This window comes from Chenopodium quinoa, unplaced genomic scaffold, assembly GCF_001683475.1.
Source record: "Chenopodium quinoa cultivar QQ74 unplaced genomic scaffold, ASM168347v1, whole genome shotgun sequence".
In the NCBI taxonomy this organism is placed as follows: domain Eukaryota; kingdom Viridiplantae; phylum Streptophyta; class Magnoliopsida; order Caryophyllales; family Amaranthaceae; genus Chenopodium; species Chenopodium quinoa.
Genome location: NW_018743252.1, coordinates 6,570,186 through 6,591,273, shown reverse-complemented (window position 1 = coordinate 6,591,273; position 21,088 = coordinate 6,570,186). Strand labels below are relative to the sequence as shown.

The 21,088-nt window shown below is 33.6% G+C and overlaps 3 protein-coding genes and 1 pseudogene across 3 annotated transcripts; 3 read left to right on the top strand and 1 right to left on the bottom strand.

The window, feature by feature from the left end:
* Nucleotides 1-2,528: 2,528 nt before the first annotated feature.
* LOC110735115 lies at nucleotides 2,529-3,400 on the top strand. Its single transcript, XM_021915263.1, has one exon. It carries the CDS (start codon nucleotides 2,624-2,626, stop codon nucleotides 3,218-3,220), a length of 597 nt encoding a protein of 198 aa, XP_021770955.1. The 5' UTR covers nucleotides 2,529-2,623; the 3' UTR covers nucleotides 3,221-3,400.
* A 1,427-nt stretch (nucleotides 3,401-4,827) lies between these two features.
* Nucleotides 4,828-5,925, top strand: LOC110734909 (glutathione S-transferase T3-like). The gene has a single exon (XM_021915035.1). The coding sequence runs from the start codon at nucleotides 4,828-4,830 to the stop codon at nucleotides 5,923-5,925; it is 1,098 nt and encodes a 365-aa protein (XP_021770727.1).
* A 549-nt stretch (nucleotides 5,926-6,474) lies between these two features.
* Nucleotides 6,475-7,906, top strand: LOC110734908 (annotated as a pseudogene).
* A 506-nt stretch (nucleotides 7,907-8,412) lies between these two features.
* LOC110734907 (glutathione S-transferase T3-like) lies at nucleotides 8,413-9,390 on the bottom strand. The gene is made up of 2 exons (XM_021915034.1): nucleotides 9,264-9,390; nucleotides 8,413-9,158 (listed from the first exon to the last, which is right to left on the bottom strand). Exons 1-2 carry the CDS (start codon nucleotides 9,388-9,390, stop codon nucleotides 8,413-8,415), a joined length of 873 nt encoding a protein of 290 aa, XP_021770726.1.
* Nucleotides 9,391-21,088: the final 11,698 nt, after the last annotated feature.

The window sequence follows — 21,088 nt, the reverse complement described above, 5'->3', positions numbered from 1 at the left end:
GCAATAATTATGGAAAGCATATCATTCACTTTCAGCCACCGAAATCAAGCACTATAACTTCATACGTTATATCATTGAAGACTTTACAATATTGCATGGTACAATATTATAACTTGCATAACGACATTAAGAATTTATAACGTAAGATACTACTATTATTAAGGAGTATAATATAACGTAAGATACTACTATTATTAGGGAGTATAAAATTGGTAACAGAAGCCATGACTTTTGGCATAATCATAATCTCAAGATTACTCACTTATACCCAAAGCAGATAATGTAACCGATCACGAAAACAACGGTCACTTTAATTTCTTGCTTTTAGATTAAAACCTTAGACCCAATTTATACAATGTATAAATTGTGTTACTTGCTCTAATACTTAATAAACCCAAAATGCAACACCATTACCTAAGCAAATTGAGAGTATTAACATGAAAAATAGTCTTAATACTCTAAATAATTCTACATATTTTTAGTTGAAGATATGACTTTTTATTAAGAAATTATGGTACTTCGCACTTCAATTCAATTATCTATTGTGTTCTTTAAAGAAATTAACCTTCGTTAAATTGAATAAATCGAATTGAGATGATATAACATGGAAAGCCTGATTATTAGCACTGTGAAAAACCGAACCGAACTGTTTCAACCGATCCGAATGTGAACTGAACCAATTAAAAACCGATTTTATGAAACCGAAAACCGACCCGAACCGCATGTTAGTAAAACCGAAACCGAACCAATCCGAGTAAACGTTTAACCGATAAGAACCGAACCAAATCTAAACCGAACTGAAAAGGAAACCAAACCGAAAATGAATCGAACCATTTCTTACCCGAAACCGTTTGAATTGGCATAAAAACCGTTTACATCAAACCGTTAACAAACTGCAACCCGTTTGCACCGAACCGCTTATAAACCGAACCGCTTATAAACCAAACCGTTTATGAACCGAATCGCTTATAATTCGAACCGTTTACAAACCACTTTCTACTAGGGGTGGTTATTGTGCGGGTCAGTGCATGTCATTATCTCCTCAATTCATCCCTCGTTATTATGACCTCAGTATGATGTCCTGAGTTCGAAAAGAGATGGATTTATGATTTCCATTGTTCAAGAATGTTAAATGGTTTTAAATGCCTTACATTTAAAGAAAAAAACACATAAGATTATCAGACAAGGTTCAAAGGAACAACTACTAATGTACAAAAAATTATACAATAGATGTCAATATTTGGGATTAGAGCTACTGATGTACAAAAATTTTGTAATTTTGATTTTATACTCAAGTTTATTTATCATTCTCATTTTATAGCTTATGGAAACATTAGTCTCCTTAACTAGAATAATTGATGAGTTGATGTTCGATTAACTGTTCTTATATTTTTAATCAATTATTAGGTACGTAGCTCATATAATTTATTCACTTATTAGGTACGTAGCTTCGCTTCACAGAATCCCCATATAGTCATATGGTTATTAATTCTAGGAGATTGAAATTGCAAGAAGGCATGTATCGGACAATATCACAATAGTATATTTTATACATTAATCTATAGAGTGTAGAAGTCTAAGTTTTTGTTCAAGGACAATTTTACTACAGACAATGGTAGGGGAAAGCAAAATGATGGTCTTATATAGACGTTCATTCCTTGATCTTGCATCCTTGTCTAAGGTATCACCAGCTCCATTTCTAGATCTCCAAGTCCCTGCAATTTTATTTAGTAAGGAGGTTAGTCTGTTGTTTGCACCGCAATCTGAATTTTGTAAGAGTTGAATTGTCTAGTTGCATTAACCCGGTAAGTAGCTATGATACAGTTTGTCCAATTGTGATGTTCTACTTGAGCTAATGCTCTAAGTGTATCGCCTTAGTCTTTACCTGATTCATTGATAAAGACACCAGCTGACTAATACAATAATACGAACATGGTACAGGTGTAATGAGACTAATGACTGAACCCTTGATATTAGAGCATCTTTAAGGGTGAACATTTTAATAGTTCACAATGAGTGAACAAATAAGGTGGTGGCTTAATGGCAAACTCTTTAATTGTCCATGTTGAGTGGTCATGGGTTCGATTGCAGGAGCAAGCACTTGCATGAATTAATTCGCTGTGGGCCCCACCAATATTTTGGACTGATATTCATGCAAAACGACGTCGTTTTGTTGTTTCATGTTGCAAAACGACGTCGTTTTGCTGTTAAAGGTCAGAAAAAAAAATAGAAATCAGCGGCTGGGAGCGCGTCACTTGGCCCAGCCGCTGCTTGACACGTGTGTACTGTTTTAAATATATCCGTTGTAATTTTACAACGGATATATTTTACAAAATACAAATAAAAAAAAAAAAAAAATTACCAACGACTCTATTTTTTTCCCCTCTATAAATAGACACTCATATTGATATACTTTTTTCAACTTTGAAAATTCATTTTTTTCTACTATATTTTTCTCTTCAAAAATCCCCTCTATAATTACCAATATTATTATTATTTATACCAATATTAATATTATTATTGTTATTATTATTTTTAATTATTATCATTAATATTATTATTATCGTTACTAATATTTTTATTATGGCAATATTATCTATGGATATGGCATTCGTTCTTTGGGATGCCAGGTAGCTGCAACGATATTAATGTGCTTCATCGATCCCCTGTGTTCGAAGACGTCTTAGAGGGTCGAACACCTCCTGTGAACTTCGTAGTCAATGGTCATCATTATACGAATGGGTATTATCTTACTGATGGAATCTACCCTAGATGGGCTTCTTTTGTGAAATCCATTACGAGTCCACAAACTCGTCAGGATCGTTTATTCGCAAAACACCATGAAACTGCAAGGAAAGACGTTGAACGCGCATTTGGGGTCCTTCAAGCTCGTTTTGCCATTATTAAAAAGCCGTCTTTGGCGTGGGATACCGACATACTCCACAATATCATGCTCGCCTGCATCATAATACATAATATGATCGTTGAAGATGAACGAGAGACGTATCAAAATAACGTTAATACCAATGAGTTTATGAATGCTGGAGGCAACGCTAATGAGGACAATACCGAGTACCGTACTGATCGTATTGTGGATATCGGCTTATACTTGTCTCGTAGAACAGAGATTGAGGATCAACATACTCATTTGCAGCTAAAAAACGACTTGGTCGAACATATATGGAATAAATTTGGTAACAACGAAAACTTAGGCAACTAGGTTTACAACAAATGGTTATCCCTAAGGACATCTTACAAAACGATGTGTAGTTTTTTTTTTTAAAATAAAATGTACTAGATTATAGTTGTAGAACTGTAATCACGATTTGTACCTCTTTTTTTTTTTGTTAATTAAAATTAGCTGCGTTGTTGTTTAAAAAATATTAATCACAAGAATTAGTTTTTTAAAAAGCTGATAAAAAAATGCGATAATTTCTTAATTAGTAATCACGATTAAAATATTAAATACGTCAATTAATTACATTGACATCGGGTTAATAAATTATAATTATGAAACAAAAAAGATTATATTTACAAAAATAAAATAAGGTGGGGTAGAGAGTATTGATGATGAACCATTGTTTAGTGTTCATTGTTAAGAGCACCATTATTGGTGAACAAAAAAAAATGGTTCATGGGTCACTATCACCATTTCTCTCTCATCCACATCAACCCAACAAACCATTTACAATATTCACTCTTAACAATAAACACTAAACAATGGTTCATCATCAATACTCCCTACCCTACCTTATTTTATTTTTGTAAGGGCATCTTTAAGGGTGAACTATTTAATTGTTCACAATGAATAAACAAATAAAGTGGTGGCTTAATGGCAAACCTTTAATGGTTCATGTTGAGTGGTCATGGGTTCGATTGCAGGAGCAAGCATTTCCATGAATTAATTCGCTGTGGGCCCCACCAATATTTTGGACTGGTATTATAGCAAAACGACGTCGTTTTGCTGTTTCATGGTGCAAAACGACGTCGTTTTGCTGTTGAAGCTCAGAAAAAAATAGAAATCAGCGGCTGGGAGCGCGCCACTTGGCCCAGCCGCTGCTTGACACGTGTGCACTGTTTTAAATATATCCGTTGTAATTTTGCAACGGATATATTTTACAAAATACAAATCAAAAAAAAAAATTACCAACGACTCTATTTTTTTCCCCTCTATAAATAGACACCCATATTGATATATTTTTTTCAACTTTCAAAATTCATTTTTTTCTACTATATTTTTCTCTTCAAAAATCCCCTCTATAATTACCAATATTATTATTATTATTTATACCAATATTAATATTATTATTGTTAATATTATTTTTAATTATTATCATTAATATTATTATTAATATTATTATTATTGTTTTTATTATTATCGTTATTATTATTATTATTATTTTTATTATTATCGTTATTATTATTATCGTTGTTATTATTATTATTATTATCATCGTTGTTATTATTATTATTATTATTATTATTATCGTTATTATTATTATTTCTATTATTATTATTGTTATTATTATTATTATTATTATTATTATTAAATTTTTATTTTTTCCAAATATAAATTATAATTATGGATGCTAATACCAACCCCAAAACAAATAGAAAGCAAAAAAAAAAATTGGGTCAAAATATAATCCCGAATCAAGCTAATTTTCCTCTAATTCACCCAAATTTTTCACAAATATTCCCCATAATTTTTCTGGAGTTTATCCTCAAATACCCCAGTCAAGTTTCCCATATAATCCACCAAATTTCCCTCAAAATTTTAATTTTTCTCAAAGCAGTTCAAATTTCCCACATCCATCCATGATACCAATGGGTTACGGTGAATATGGTGCTGCATCTGGTTATTTTCCGTCACAACAACCGAATCCCAATATTTGGGAATCGAACAATGTCTTATCTGAAGAAGATGAGGCAAATGAAGAATGTGAGGATGATGGTGAGGGAAATGAAACTCCTTCTCCCCATCAAAACTTCAGTCAAATGTTACAGCAACCACTCCAATCAACTCCTGAATATCGTGTTGGTGGTTCAAACAATAGAGGTTGGTCGCGATCAGAAACTGCGGCTCTTATATCCGGCTACATGAACACCAGCACCGACATAATTATCGGCACAAATCAAAAGAAGGGTGTATTTTGGAAGAGAGTCTTGGACGCATACGATGCTGCCAGGGAATCGAATCCAGATGAAATATCCCTACGAACTATTAGTAGTTTGAAGGGAAGGTGGATGCGAATCTCTGAAGCCGTGTTAAAGTGGTGCGGAAGCTATGATAAGGCCCGGAAGCGAAAGGGAAGTGGCTATAACAAAGATGATGTTATCCAAGAGGCCCACAAAATCCATGAGAACTCGTTCGGACGATTCACCTTCTACGAGGAATGGATCCAACTAAGGAAGTGGGACAAATTCCGGTCTTTCTTGGACCAACAAACATTCAAGCCATCGGTGGGACGTCCACATTCAACTCCACTGACGGATGAGTCTGTAGGGAGCGGAAGTAGTGGGAAGAGGACACGGGATGAGGGTGACAATTCCTCACCTACCACACCAACCAGCGTGGGTGTCGGTGATGAGAGAGTAGCTCGTGCTGAAGGTATTAAAAAGGCTAAGTCGAGGTTGAAGGGTAAAGCTCCATCAAGTCAAGCATTTAAGGAATTAGAAACATTCAACACTCGATTGCAGCTTTTTGGGGAGTCGATGAATGTGTCAAACGAAGCAGAAATGAAGAGACTTGAAATACAAGAGCGCAAGGAGGCAAGGAAACAACGGAAAATTGAGCTAGAGCAATATAGGATCAACTGGGAGCAACTATCTCGTCTAGAACAGAAAGTAAACCGAGAGCAATGGGAAGACGAAATGATAGTAATACTTCGGAACAATATTCAACGTTTCAATAATGATGCTTAGTGTCCTTTATTTTTATTGTAGTTAAGTGTGTTCAATTCCTTTGTTGTTCTTCATTTTCCGTAGTGATAAGTTTTCAATTCCAGTTCAACCTCTTGTACTCATTTCCTTATGTTTGTACTTTATCAATTAATCAATACAATGTATCTTTTCCACTTTCCCATTTTCATAGCCCATGTGATCTTATTCTGTTTATTCAATTATATCAATTTGTCTCTTTATATATAATTGTGTCAGTATCTTAATTTCCCCTTTGTTAGCCCATGTGAAACCCTTCTTCTCCATTCAATTTCTGTGTGGTTCTAATTCAGTGTTTGTCATAGCCCATGTGAAACCCTTCTTCTCCATTCAATTTCTGTGTGGTTGTAATTCATTGTTTGTCATAGCCATGTGATCTTTGTCTCTTTATATTCAGCTATTTCTGAAGAAGAATTACAAATTAGTTCACTATAAATAAACACCATTCTTTCATTTTGTATACACACAAACACATAAATCGTTTGCAGTTACTATTAGCAAACCTCACTCTATCTTACATTTCTTACGTACAAAATGAATTCAAATAGTTTAAACGAAAGCTCAACCGATTCCCCTTCATCTTCATCTAACTCGGATGATGAGGGAAGGGAGCTTAGAGTTCAACAACGTAATGAAGTGTGTCTTATGATACAACACGTAATGCATGAGTACATTCCACCAATTATTCAGGCTGCCACTCAGCAACGCCGACGGAAATCTATTGAGCCCCGAAAGGATAGGGGACGCGAAGAAGGTCATGCACGGTTATACAATGACTATTTCGCGGAAGTCCCAGTTTATCCAAGTTCCTTGTTCCGGCGCCGGTTTCGAATGCGTAAACATGTGTTTGAGCGCCTTCTCAACGCAGTGACCCAACATGACCCTTGGTTTCAACAAAGGCGAGATGCGGCAGGTCGTCTTGGTTTGTCTCCACTTCAAAAGTGCACTGCGGCCGTTAGACAACTAGCTTACGGGTGTGCTTCAGACGCTTGTGATGAGTATGTCCGTAAAAGTGAGGCTACTTCACGATTGGCACTCCAAAAGTTTACAGAAGGTGTCACCAACCTGTTCGGTGATCAGTACCTACGCCGTCCAAACATCGCAGATATGGAAAGATTGCTACGTATTGGGGAAGAACGTGGATTTCCTGGCATGATAGGTAGCATTGATTGTATGCACTGGGAGTGGAAGAACTGTCCACACGCATGGAAGGGGCAGTATCAAGGAAGAGAAGGAGTTGCAACTCTCATACTGGAGGCAGTTGCGGACAGAGATCTATGGATATGGCATTCGTTTTTTGGGATGCCAGGTAGCTGCAACGATATTAATGTGCTTCATCGATCCCCTGTGTTCGAAGACGTCTTAGAGGGTCGGACACCTCCTGTCAACTTCGTAGTCAATGGTCATCATTATACGAATGTGTATTATCTTACTGATGGAATCTACCCTAGATGGGCTTCTTTTGTGAAATCCATTACGAGTCCACAAACTCGTCAGGATCGTTTATTCGCAAAACACTAGGAAACTGCAAGGAAAGACGTTGAACGCGCATTTGGGGTCCTTCAAGCTCGTTTTGCCATTATTAAAAAGCCGTCTTTGGCGTGGGATACCGACATACTCCACAATATCATGCTCGCCTGCATCATAATACATAATATGATCGTTGAAGATGAACGAGAGACGTATCAAAATAACGTTAATACCAATAAGTTTATGAATGCTGGAGGGAACGCTAATGAGGACACTACCGAGTACCGTACTGATCGTATTGTGGATATCGGCTTATACTTGTCTCGTAGAACAGAGATTGAGGATCAACAGACTCATTTGCAGCTAAAAAACGACTTGGTCGAACATATATGGAATAAATTTGGTAACAACGAAAACTTAGGCAACTAGGTTTACAACAAATGGTTATCCCTAAGGACATCTTACAAAACGATGTGTAGTTGTGTTTTTTTTTTTTTAAATAAAATGTACTAGATTATAGTTGTAGAACTGTAATCACGATTTGTACCTCCTTTTTTTTATGTTAATTAAAATTAGCTGCGTTGTTTTTTAAAAAATATTAATCACAAGAATTAATTTTTTAAAAAGCTGATAAAAAAACGCGATAATTTCTTAATTAGTAATCACGATTAAAATATTAAATACGTCAATTAATTACATTGACATCGGTTAATAAATTATAATTATGAAACAAAAAGATTACATTTTATTGATTAATTAATAAAGTACAAACATAAGGAAATGAGTACAAGAGGTTGAACTGGAATTGAAAACTTATCACTACTGAAAATGAAGAACAACAAAGGAATTGAACACACTTAACTACAATAAAAATAAAGGACACTAAGCATCATTATTGAAACGTTGAATATTGTTCCGAAGTATTACTATCATTTCGTCTTCCCATTGCTCTCGGTTTACTTTCTGTTCTAGACGAGATAGTTGCTCCCAGTTGATCCTATATTACTCTAGCTCAATTTTCCGTTGTTTCCTTGCCTCCTTGCGCTCTTGTATTTCAAGTCTCTTCATTTCTGCTTCGTTTGACACATTCATCGACTCCCCAAAAAGCTGCAATCGAGTGTTGAATGTTTCTAATTCCTTAAATGCTTGACTTGATGGAGCTTTACCCTTCAACCTCGACTTAGCCTTTTTAATACCTTCAGCACGAGCTACTCTCTCATCACCGACACCCACGCTGGTTGGTGTGGTAGGTGAGGAATTGTCACCCTCATCCCGTGTCCTCTTCCCACTACTTCCGCTCCCTACAGACTCATCCGTCAGTGGAGTTGAATGTGGACGTCCCACCGATGGCTTGAATGTTTGTTGGTCCAAGAAAGACCGGAATTTGTCCCACTTCCTTAGTTGGATCCATTCCTCGTAGAAGGTGAATCGTCCGAACGAGTTCTCATGGATTTTGTGGGCCTCTTGGATAACATCATCTTTGTTATAGCCACTTCCCTTTCGCTTCCGGGCCTTATCATAGCTTCCGCACCACTTTAACACGGCTTCAGAGATTCGCATCCACCTTCCCTTCAAACTACTAATAGTTCGTAGGGATATTTCATCTGGATTCGATTCCCTGGCAGCATCGTATGCGTCCAAGACTCTCTTCCAAAATACACCCTTCTTTTGATTTGTGCCGATAATTATGTCGGTGCTGGTGTTCATGTAGCCGGATATAAGAGCCGCAGTTTCTGATCGCGACCAACCTCTATTGTTTGAACCACCAACACGATATTCAGGAGTTTATTGGAGTGGTTGCTGTAACATTTGACTGAAGTTTTGATGGGGAGAAGGAGTTTCATTTCCCTCACCATCATCCTCGCATTCTTCATTTGCCTCATCTTCTTCAGATAAGACATTGTTCGATTCCCAAATATTGAGATTCGGTTGTTGTGACGGAAAATAACCAGATGCAGCACCATATTCACCGTAACCCATTGGTATCATGGATGGATGTGGGAAATTTGAACTGCTTTGAGAAAAATTAAAATTTTGAGGGAAATTTGGTGGATTATATGGGAAACTTGACTGGGGTATTTGAGGATAAACTCCAGAAAAATTATGGGGAATATTTGTGAAAAATTTGGGTGAATTAGAGGAAAATTAGCTTGATTTGGGATTATATTTTGACCCAATTTTTTTTTTTGCTTTCTATTTGTTTTGGGGTTGGTATTAGCATCCATAATTATAATTTATATTTGGAAAAAATAAAAATTTAATAATAATAATAATAATAACAATAATAATAATAGAAATAATAATAATAACGATAATAATAATAATAATAATAATAACAACGATGATAATAATAATAATAATAACAACGATAATAATAATAACGATAATTATAAAAATAATAATAATAATAATAACGATAATAATAAAAACAATAATAATAATATTATTAATAATATTAATGATAATAATTAAAAATAATAATAACAATAATAATATTAATATTGGTATAAATAATAATAATATTGGTAATTATAGAGGGGATTTTTGAAGAGAAAAATATAGTAGAAAAAAATGAATTTTGAAAGTTGAAAAAAATATATCAATATGGGTGTCTATTTATAGAGGGGAAAAAAATAGAGTCGTTGGTAATTTTTTTTTTTTTTTTATTTGTATTTTGTAAAATATATCCGTTGCAAAATTACAACGGATATATTTAAAACAGTGCACACGTGTCAAGCAGCGGCTGGGCCAAGTGGCGCGCTCCCAGCCGCTGATTTCTATTTTTTTTTTCTGAGCTTCAACAACAAAACGACGTCGTTTTGCACCATGAAACAGCAAAACGACGTCGTTTTGCTATAATACCAGTCCAAAATATTGGTGGGGCCCACAGCGAATTAATTCATGGAAATGCTTGCTCCTGCAATCAAACCCATGACCACTCAACATGAACCATTAAAGGTTTGCCATTAAGCCACCACTTTATTTGTTTATTCATTGTGAACAATTAAATAGTTCACCCTTAAAGATGCCCTTACAAAAATAAAATAAGGTAGGGTAGGGAGTATTGATGATGAACCATTGTTTAGTGTTTATTGTTAAGAGTGAATATTGTAAATGGTTTGTTGGGTTGATGTGGATGAGAGAGAAATGGTGATAGTGACCCATGAACCATTTTTTTGTGTTCACCAATAATGATGCTCTTAGATTGCTCTGTTATATACCATCTCTCAGGTTTAGTCTCCATGACTAGCAGAATATAAGTTTAATAACTGGATGGCTTCATCACACAACATATTTTGGTCATCATCTTTATGAATATATACACTAATCGAATAGCCTATATATTATATATCTACTTGTAATTTATTTTTCTTTCAGCAGTTTAAGAGTAATTTAGTAATGAAATTAGACTACAAAAGTGAAGATGTATCACATAATTAGACTACACAAGTATCACATGAGTCACCATCTAGTCAAATACTCAAAAGAAGTTTTCTTTTTAACTGTTTATAAAATCATAAGCCATTATAGCTATGAAGGCTAAAAGTTCTAGCTAATAAATTTGTGAGAGACTTCATTTTCCAAATACAAATCACAACATAAAATCAAAAAATTAACACAAATTATATGAAGAACAATACGAATCAGAACTAAATATAAAAAATTTAAGACATGCAAATCTCGTCAATAACAAAAAACCGAAATGAAAAAAAAAAAAAAAAAAAAAAAAAAAAAACAGAAAATTATCTTTGAGTTGTGACGGCTTGAAGGAGAGGAAGATTTGAAGATGGAGAACTGGAGATAGAAATAAAAAACGAGAATGGAGAACTTGAGATCGAAAAAAAAAAACGAAACGAAAACCGATTTAAATTAACTAAAATTTACCTCAAGTTGAGCTTGAAGAGTTGAGAACTAAAGAGTGAGTGAATTCAGCGCTTGGATTTGAGGATGAAGAAGAAGAACTGATTTGAGGCTGAAGAAGAAGAACTAAAGAATGAAGAAGAAGAACCAAAACGGCTGGTGAAGTGGTGAATGAAGAGGACATGACCTAGTTGGCTACCATACACGTTTCACCTTTTTTTTTTTTGCATAATATATGAACCACGTTATTTTCTTAATATCAAAATATCTAAATTCTAAATCTAAAATTTGTTTTTCCTTTTGGTTTTTGGAGGGAAATTTCCCACCATTTATATTTTGATGAAATTGTCAAGCAAAAGAAATGAAATCAATTTTCCACTTTATAAAATTCAAAAAATTTAATTTTATTTTAATAACAATAAACAAATTTTTATACAAATATTTAATTACATGGCTTAAAAAAACTAATTTCATTTCTCGAATCCCGATAAAACGATATATACTTTCATAATATCAACTTTTATATTTTTTAACACACACATTAAAATATACGTTTCTCAAATTATAAAATGTGAATCGGTTAACGTATAAATGTTTAGCGATGCGATTAATAAAAAATCAAAGATTGTTTAATAATATAATGACGTCATACCTTAGATAGTTAGAAGTACTATGGATTTGTTATATGATTATAATTATATCAGTTTAGCTATACCTATAAGCAATACACTTGTAATTGTGTAAACTTATAAATGATAGAATTGACTAGTAGATTAGTACATAAATACAAATTACTTAATTAGATATGAGTTATGACTACATGAGTGATTGACTAATATGACTATATCAGCAATTGTCAAGTTAGCATAGCTGCATAACAGATTAGCAGTGTACTGGACTATCATACTCGGTAATATACTAATGGCATTTCAGTATTTGATCTATTAGACTCAAGTTAAAAGTTACTCTTTCTTATTAACTTGTTAGTCTAATTAAGTAATTATTAATTACTAATCAGTGACTTAAGCCTTAGGGGTAAACCAGTAAAGGATATACAAATCTAATAATCTTATGATTCTCATCCCTTTATACTAATAATATTTAACTATGAGAATATGAGATGGTTAGATGTTATGTATATGTATAATCGATTGAAAAAATCAATATTACCTTCTTCTTCATTAATGTTTTATATCATTATACAAATCAAACTACTATGTAATTAATATGTTCATATATAACTTTATGCAAATATATGATGATAAACGAGTCTTAATTATCAGTCTTGTTGACTAATTAAGTATCAAATACCAAATTGCAAATTTCGATGTCACAACAACTCATCAAATCATGATTATAACACTATTAACTAAATGATCAAATAAGAAGCAGATTATAATCTGATAGTGAAACAATATTACATTAATGCAGTAAACTTTTATAATCTAATTCGTAATAAACTAGTAAGATCAGTATGGCTAAACTGGAAACATAACATGATATGCATTTATAAAATTAATGAGAATTTGCATATAATATGATGCCTCAATATGAAGTGATGAAGTCTCGGCTTGATATAAAACTTGTTAACCACCAAAAAGTTAGAAAGTAGTATAAAATTTCAAACCAAAATTCGTTTAATTGTCCAAATCCAAACGACTCGATAAAAAACCGATTTTTTAAAATAAAAAACAGACCCAAACCGTAATTTAGTAAACCTTAAATAAAACCGATCCAAATAATGTTTAATTATAGAAGAACCAAACCCGTTAACGAACCGAACCGGTTATAAACTTGAACAAAAAAAGAGCCAAACTGTTTCTAACCCGAAACTGTTTGAACCGGGATAAAAACCGTTTACACCAAACCGTTAACAAACCGCAACCCGTCTGCACCGAACCGTTTACAACCCGGACCGTTTACAACCCAAACCGAATTTAAACCGGGATAAAAACCGTTTACACCGAACCGTTAACAAACCGCAACCCGTTTGCACCGAACCGTTTACTACCCGAATCGTTTACTAACCGAACTGAATTTAAACCGTTCAAGAATAAACCGAAACCGAATCGAACCGATAATTATTTAAACCGAACTGAAACCGACCCGAAAGACATTTGAACCGATTTCAAACCGAACCGAAACCGAACTGTCAAACCGTACTACTTATTATTTATAATGAGCCTATGACCCATAGATGATGCATTTTAATTTGGTTTACTTTAGACTCTTTACTCATGCTTGAGGTGTTATTTTTTCATATATGAATATGTAGAATTAACATCAAATTGATGTTAAATACTACATCAAATGGACATCATACATTTTACTGATTTTAGATCGTCACAAAATAATTAGTCACTATGGCATACCGTTTATGCATGTTATAATCGAGCTTGACATCAAAAACTTTTATGCAAAGAAAGGCTTTGCATGATTATTATTTCTCATCTTACAATTTAATTATCCACTTATTAGTTTACAAAACTTTAATTGTTTACCTGTCTTAATAAGGATTAATCATTGATGTTATAAACTAAGTGTTCATCTTTACACTTTTTTTATGTAGATGTCGATAGAGCAAGTAGATGACCGTATAACAAAACTCCCAGCTGAAATCAAGAGGCACATACTCTCTTTTTTGACAACACGAGATGCTATTCTTACAAGCGCCTTGTCTAAGAGTTGGAGGTATGAGTGGCTTGGCATCCCCTGCCTCAATTTTGGGCGAAATGTTTTACTCAAACGCTGGAAATTGGATGGTGTAAGTTATATCACACAGGATGTTATATAGATGTCCCAAACCTTGAAGATTACTTAAGATTCCTAGAGTTTCTCGACAGTGCTGTTATAAGCAAAAGGCAAACAATCCAAAAGCTAAAGCTCTATATACCTCCAATACAAGGCTTAAGTCCATCTAAACAAGCTCATCAATTATTAATCCATCTAAACAACTTGGACTTCAGCCTTTTATTGGAGGTATATAGAGCTGTAGCTTTTGGGTTGTTTGCCTTTTGCTTATAATAGCACTGTCGAGAAACTCTAGGAACCACGATACATCTTCAAGGTTTGGGGCATCTATAACATGTGTGAAAATAACTAACACCATCTAATTTCCAGTGTTTGAGTAAAAACTTTCGCCCAAAGTTGAGGCAAGGGATGTCAAGCCATTCATACTTCCAAGTCTTAGACAAGGTGCTTGTCAGAATAACTTCTCATCCCGTCAAGAAAGAGAGTATATTCCTCTTGATTTCAAATGGGAGTTCTAATATACAATCATCTACCTGCTCTATCGACGTCTACATAGAAGAAGTGTAAAGATGAACACATAGTTTTTAACACCAATGATTAACCCTTATTTAGACATGTAAACCATTAAAGTTTTGTAAACTAATCAGTGGATAATTAAATTATAAGAAGAGAAATAATAATCATGTAAACCCTTTCTATGCATGAATTTTTTTGATGATCAAGCTCAATTATAACATAAACGGTAGGCCATAGTGACTAATTATTTGGTGATGCTCTAAAATCAGTAAAATGTATGATGTCCATTACATAGGGATGGAATTTATACATAAAAAATTTAAAGCATTTTTCTTGGTTGAAGTCCAGCTATGAGCTTGAGCTTGAAGTTGACGTCATTGGCGATTTAACGTCCAAATTTAAGGAGAAGTACTATTCTTACAAGACGATTTATTAAAATTCAATTGAATGAAATTTATTATCTATTATCTTCCCAAAGATATGTTTGTTACTTATCACTTTTAAAAATAAAAGTTTTAAGGAAATAATGCTATGACTAATATTTTGTGCAAGCTTTAACCCTTTTTTTTTTTTTTTAACAAGTCAACGTTTTGATTAAATTTTAACATTACAATATTTGAGAAGTTTAATACTTGTTAAAAAACTTGTAACCTGTGAAACTTGTTATTCACGACACATGTTGTCATATAATTGGTCAAAATTATTAAAATTATTTAAAACCAATTATAAAGAGACATAATTAACTTGTTTAATAGGTTATATCAAATTTTGACCTGTTTAAAATTAGCACCCCCACATATTGTACTGTTAAGAGTTAATCGAAAGGTTTTCACCAAAAAAAAAAAAAATAAATTCAAAAGATTGACCTTTTTAAATACCAACCATCAAAGGTTGTATTTTTCCTGTCAATTTTTCTAAGTTCTAAATGCATGTTCAGTTGTTGAAAATGAGCTTTCTTATAGTATAACTCTTTAATTTATAATGTTTGGTTGTGGAAAAAAGAAATTTATGTCATTTTGTTTATTTGGTCTCGATTCGAAATGGAGAGGCTTTAACATTTTAGTATCCGTAAATCGTCGATAGGGGTGCCTACCTTTAGCATATGTGAATATGATTGACAATCATAGTAAATCCATGAAATTACTAGTTTCATATAGTCACAAACCACGATTGGAGGACGGGGTTAAAAGAACGAAGTTGAGTCAAGGAAACAATTTATCACATATTGACCTTTACGACAAACAAACAAACAATATTCAATTCACTCCAAACTAGTATTACTAGCTAGGTTAGTTGATTATTTAATGCACACATAATTCTAATACTGTGATCACTAAATCAGTCAACAAGATAAAAAGCTAAGGGAACCTAAAACAATTCTCCAAATTATCTTATTAGGCGTGATATTCAATTATATATTATTGACTAAACATGCAAAAGGGTAATCGAAATAATAAATTAGACGACATAAATATTAGAAGCAACATAATAATATTAGTAACACAAATTATAAAATAAGCAGTGAAAATAAATTAATTGCTTACATTGCACGTGTTTCCTTTAAGTTGCTACACCATAAATAAAATGTTAGTAAATTTAATAAGTTAAATGCAAAGAATTAAATTGAAATAAAGTGTAGATTTTTCAAACCCTCATTCATTAAATCCCTCATGCCTAGGTTTAACCGTTTAAGAGTAATAATTTGAGTATTATAACTTTTCTTCAAATTGCTTGAAGGAGGAATTATTATTAATAATAAATGTTTAGAATAGAGCTGTTTTTTTCGTATTAATTGGTGCCCGAAAACCAAGAAATTAAAGAGTCTGGTTTTAATAGGCTAAAATGTAGGAGGAAAATAAAAAAAGGAAGAAAATTGCCGCGTCGTCAAAGTTTTCCACGACACGTTTTGCCATGCCATGGCAAAATTGGCATGCATATTAGTTTTGGCAATTTCACGTGATTTTAAATATTTTCATAATTTTTTATCAGTAACTCAGAATAAGGCATATATTATATTGTTGGAAAGATACAGAGGTCTACTTTTCAACTCAATTAGAATTATGTAAAAATAGAATTTAGATTTTAAGATATCAATGAAATAGTGCAAGGGTGTTGATTTAGGTCGAGTTTGGTATTTTTTTCATATCTTATTCGTTATAAAACGAAATTAGGCTTATGATATAACATTGGAAAATTTATTTCAACGTTTGTTCAACCATAAAAGATTTTCAAGAAAGTTATCCAGAAAAAAAATCTGATTTGGTTGAAAAAATGGTATGGGCTTAAATGAGTTTAAATATAAATAGTTTAGGGATAGTAATAAGGAAAATAAGAAATACTAAGGGTAATAAAGCAATTCTCTGAGTTGATACACAACCCAATTAAATAACAGTGAAAGATCATTCATCATAGGGTCTAAGTTGGGGAGACACAATATGGTGTTTACAAGATCAAATGCAGCTTAGGTTAAACATAGGAACTAGACATGGCCGGGAAGATATAGGTTACGAAGCAATCAAATAGGGAATATTTGGAAAGGTGGATACAATTACAATTCGACAGTTTCAACAACCCACGCAGAAGCTATAGCGTGTCTATCATATTTAGATTGGGCATTAGCCGCATTACTTTGGTAGTTGTGCTTGGTGGATATTTGCACAGATTTCTTTTAGTTTGGTAAGTCTCGTATAGAAGGAAACAATAAAAGGACAATCAATTCATCCTAGGCCGTCGACCCTGACGCCATATCATTGTGAGTGATGGTTGTGTATGTGTTAGTTCCTATAGGCGTCGATCGAAACGCACCTACTTAAGCATATGTGAATATGCTTGGTGATTATAAGAAGTGAGAATTAGTTTTTTAAAGATTAAGACAAGGGATATACTTCATTGCGTAAATAGTAATTGCCACCTAACAAAATTGATATTTCAAAGACATCATTTAAGTACTTGGCATGAAACTCAAAAAATTAACCTAGAAAAATAATGACTTCAAGATCGTCTAACACTTCCAGATGAAAAACAAAACAAAAAGGTCTTTGGATACCAAGCTAGTCACAGACCAAGGTCACATTGAAAGTTTAGTTACATAGAGTCAGTACTAATTCATAAACACGAACACATAAACCATCAAGATTTTACTTTTGGCCTTCTTTCTTAAAATACGATTTCATCATTAACATTAGGATTACAAGCACTTCTTGATAGGATGTGTGTAATTTATTTCATACCAGTTTGGCTGCCGAGTAATATTATTGATGACACCCTAATTGCTTATGCTCTAAACTGCAATACATCAACATGTACAGGAAAATCCACAAAAAGTTCATCATTTTGAAAATTAAATAGGATAATAAATATGGTAAGTACGATGAGAAAGAAAAACTGGAATTTCTATTTAATAAACATTTATACAACATTCAAACACAGAAATATTGATTATTTAAACTATAACCTAGCATTTAATACTGTTAGTTAAGAAAAGAAATGGCAATTAGGTTAGATTGTCTTATAGGATTATAACAAACGGACACAATTTCTTTTACTACTCTCTACAATGTAATGTTGATGAAATTACACATTATGAGGAAACCGTAAGTCGACGATAAATTAGCATGTGCATGCACACATCTTTAAAATGGGAGTTCTTTCATGTCAGGAATTAATTTTGGGATATTCCCATTGATACACTCCAGGTTTTGACTTTTCTCAATGGTACCACATTTTTTTTTTTGACTTCCTGCTGATACACCCAAGGTTTTGACTTTATAATTCACGTACCTAAGTCTGTTAATCAGACGTTAATAACTTGATAAATTAACATCTTAGGCTTAGTAAAAGATGAAATGACTAATATACCCCTTTTTTAATCCATTCCCTCCAAATTTTTCCCCTTAAATTGTCTGTTATTTCCCTCCAACTTCTCAAACCCTATTCCCTCCCTAAAAAAAGCCAATTTCCCCTCTTCTATTCTCCATTAAAGTTCTCTTCCATTGTTACAAACTTATCTCATCTCCATTAAAGCTCCCTTGCTGCAAACTTATCTTCTCTTCTGACATTGCTGCAAACTTATCATTGACTGTGTATGTTTAATATTGAGATAAACTAAAATAGACAAAGTAACTAAAATGTGGGACAAATTAAAATAGACAAAATGACATCAGTTGCCAACATTCATTAATATATATAGGTTATTTGGGAACATTGCAAAAATCCAACTTTCAATAGTAAAGTTGTCTACTAAATTACCAAATAACAACAACAAAAATCATCCCAAATGACAAAAAAACAGAGTTAACTACAAGTTTTGACTTTCTATAAAATTATCAAAATGCATATGCCACTATACTGCAGAACAAAAGACTTAGGAGCTTGGAGAATTTGATTTTCATTGAGACATAGGCACTGGTTGGCTAGGCAACTGTGAAGCTGTCAGTACTATTGCTTCCTCAGCTGAGGGTCTGCCCTTCTGTCCCTTTGCTTGTTTAGCTGAAGCTGCAGACTGAGATCCAACTTATTCAGATTTCTTTGTTGCCTTAGCTGCCTTTGCTGCATTACTTTGGTCTCTGACCCTAGGATTTTTTATGACAACAGGCTCATTTGACTTCAGTTCTTTCCCAGTTAACCCTCCCTTACAAGTTGTCTTATTATGGCCAAAGCAACCACATTTGCTACATTTGACTGTTTTGGACCTTTTTCCAGGTTGCTCTTCACCTTCCTCCCTATTTCTATTCCTACTTGGTCTTCCAATTCCCCTCTTCATCTTAGGAGGCATGATGATTGTACCTGACTCATCTGCAGGCCATTGCTGTGTGTTAGGAATTGGGTTAATGCAAACACTATAAGCTTACTTAGGGATAGACTCATATCATAGCAAAACAATCAAAAAATTGAAACACAAAGAGGAAAGTACTTGCCTTTTGCCTATCAGAAATAATGGTCCAATGCTCCCTTGATGAGTCTTTCACAATGTTTGGGAAGGTGCATCAATTGGTTGTACAGATTTGGATTTGTTCCTTAACCTGTTGATCATTCTATTCAAGGCACTTGGTTTCTTGGCAAACCCAACCCAAATATGATACATCTCACAGTCACCTAGGGTATGAATCATCTTACAAAAATCAGCATCATTTAGTAAAGGGTGATTCTTTTCATTGTGACCATAACCAAAGGTAGGGTTGATTAAGGGATACTCAGTGTCTAATGCAGTAGTGTCCTCAAAATCCATAATCAAGTCCATCAAATTACATCTATCTAAGTCAACATCAATATCAACATGTTTATCCCAGTAATGAAACCTTATCACAACATCACCCATTCTGCAAAATAAGGTAAACAATGCACACACTTACAACATGCAAATCAATTCCAATTCAATTATCCAACAATCAATCAAACATGATCATGGCATTTCATTCAATATAATTCCATATTCTAAACCAATAATTGAACAAACATAAGCCCCCACCTAATATACATGAAAGAACCCTAAAATCGCACAAATATACATCATTAAAATCATGAATTAAACCTAAAATCGCATATTAAAACAGAACATCAAACAAATGCACCAAATCATGCATAAATGAACAGTAGTAGTGCTAAAGTACCTGAATTATGCAAGATTTCCCTCTAATGGCTTTGTAGACCAACGAAATTACCAAATTTTCCCTTGCAAACCCTTCGTGAATTCAACAGAGAGCAGAGGAGAGAGAGATGAAATTTGAAAGTGAGTTTGGTTTATGTCAAATCGACATAAATGGAAGGGGAAGGGTTTTTTATCGTTGGAGGGAAGGGTTTAAAAGGGGATAAATTAGTCTTCTTTTTTTTTTTTTTTTACAAAATTATATTTTAACCTAGATTTACTAACTTATTAACGTCTGATTAACAGACTTAATCACGTGAGTTAGTAAGTCATAAACTTGGGTGTATCATTAGGAAGTAAAAAAAAAATGTGGTACCGTTGGGAAAAGTCAAAACCTGAAGTGTACCAATGGGAATTTCCCATTAATTTTCCATAGTTGTATTAGAGTATGAGCAAGTATATATATATATACAACCTAAAAGAGATTAGGGCTTTATAACATTGGCCCATAAGCTATACACTATATAAGGCTTAACACCCTCCCTCAAGTTGGAGCATGCAAATCACAAATGCCCAACTTGCCAAATAAATACAAGAATTGGTTTTTGCTAAATACGGAATCCGTTGTCTTCACATATGACAGATTAATAACCCCTTCCTGAATTGCGTCCCTAACATAATGACAATCAACCTCAATATGCTTAGTGCGTTCAGGAAGACCGGATTCTGCGCAATATATAACGCTGATTGACTATCACAAAACAAGCTCATCGCACGCGGATGCGAAACTCCCAAACTGTTGAGTAGAGCCTTCAACCATTTTAACTCATCAATTATTTTAGACATCGAACGATACTCTGCCTCTGCAGAAGACTTAGAGACAGTATGTTGCTTCTTAGTCTTTCAAGAAATAGGGGAACCACCAAGAAACACCAACCAACCAGAAATCGGTCGTCTCGTCAAAGG

Excerpts from the sequence above, each read along its gene's own strand:
- LOC110735115 (XM_021915263.1), top strand. The coding sequence starts at position 2,624 with ATGCCAGGTAGCTGCAACGATATTAATGTGCTTCATCGATCCCCTGTG.
- LOC110734909 (XM_021915035.1), top strand. The coding sequence starts at position 4,828 with ATGGGTTACGGTGAATATGGTGCTGCATCTGGTTATTTTCCGTCACAA.
- LOC110734907 (XM_021915034.1), bottom strand. The coding sequence starts at position 9,390 with ATGGGTTACGGTGAATATGGTGCTGCATCTGGTTATTTTCCGTCACAA. Across the intron at positions 9,159-9,263 it reads TGAAGAATGCGAGGATGATG|GTTGGTCGCGATCAGAAACT; the intron begins GTGAGGGAAATG and ends CAAACAATAGAG.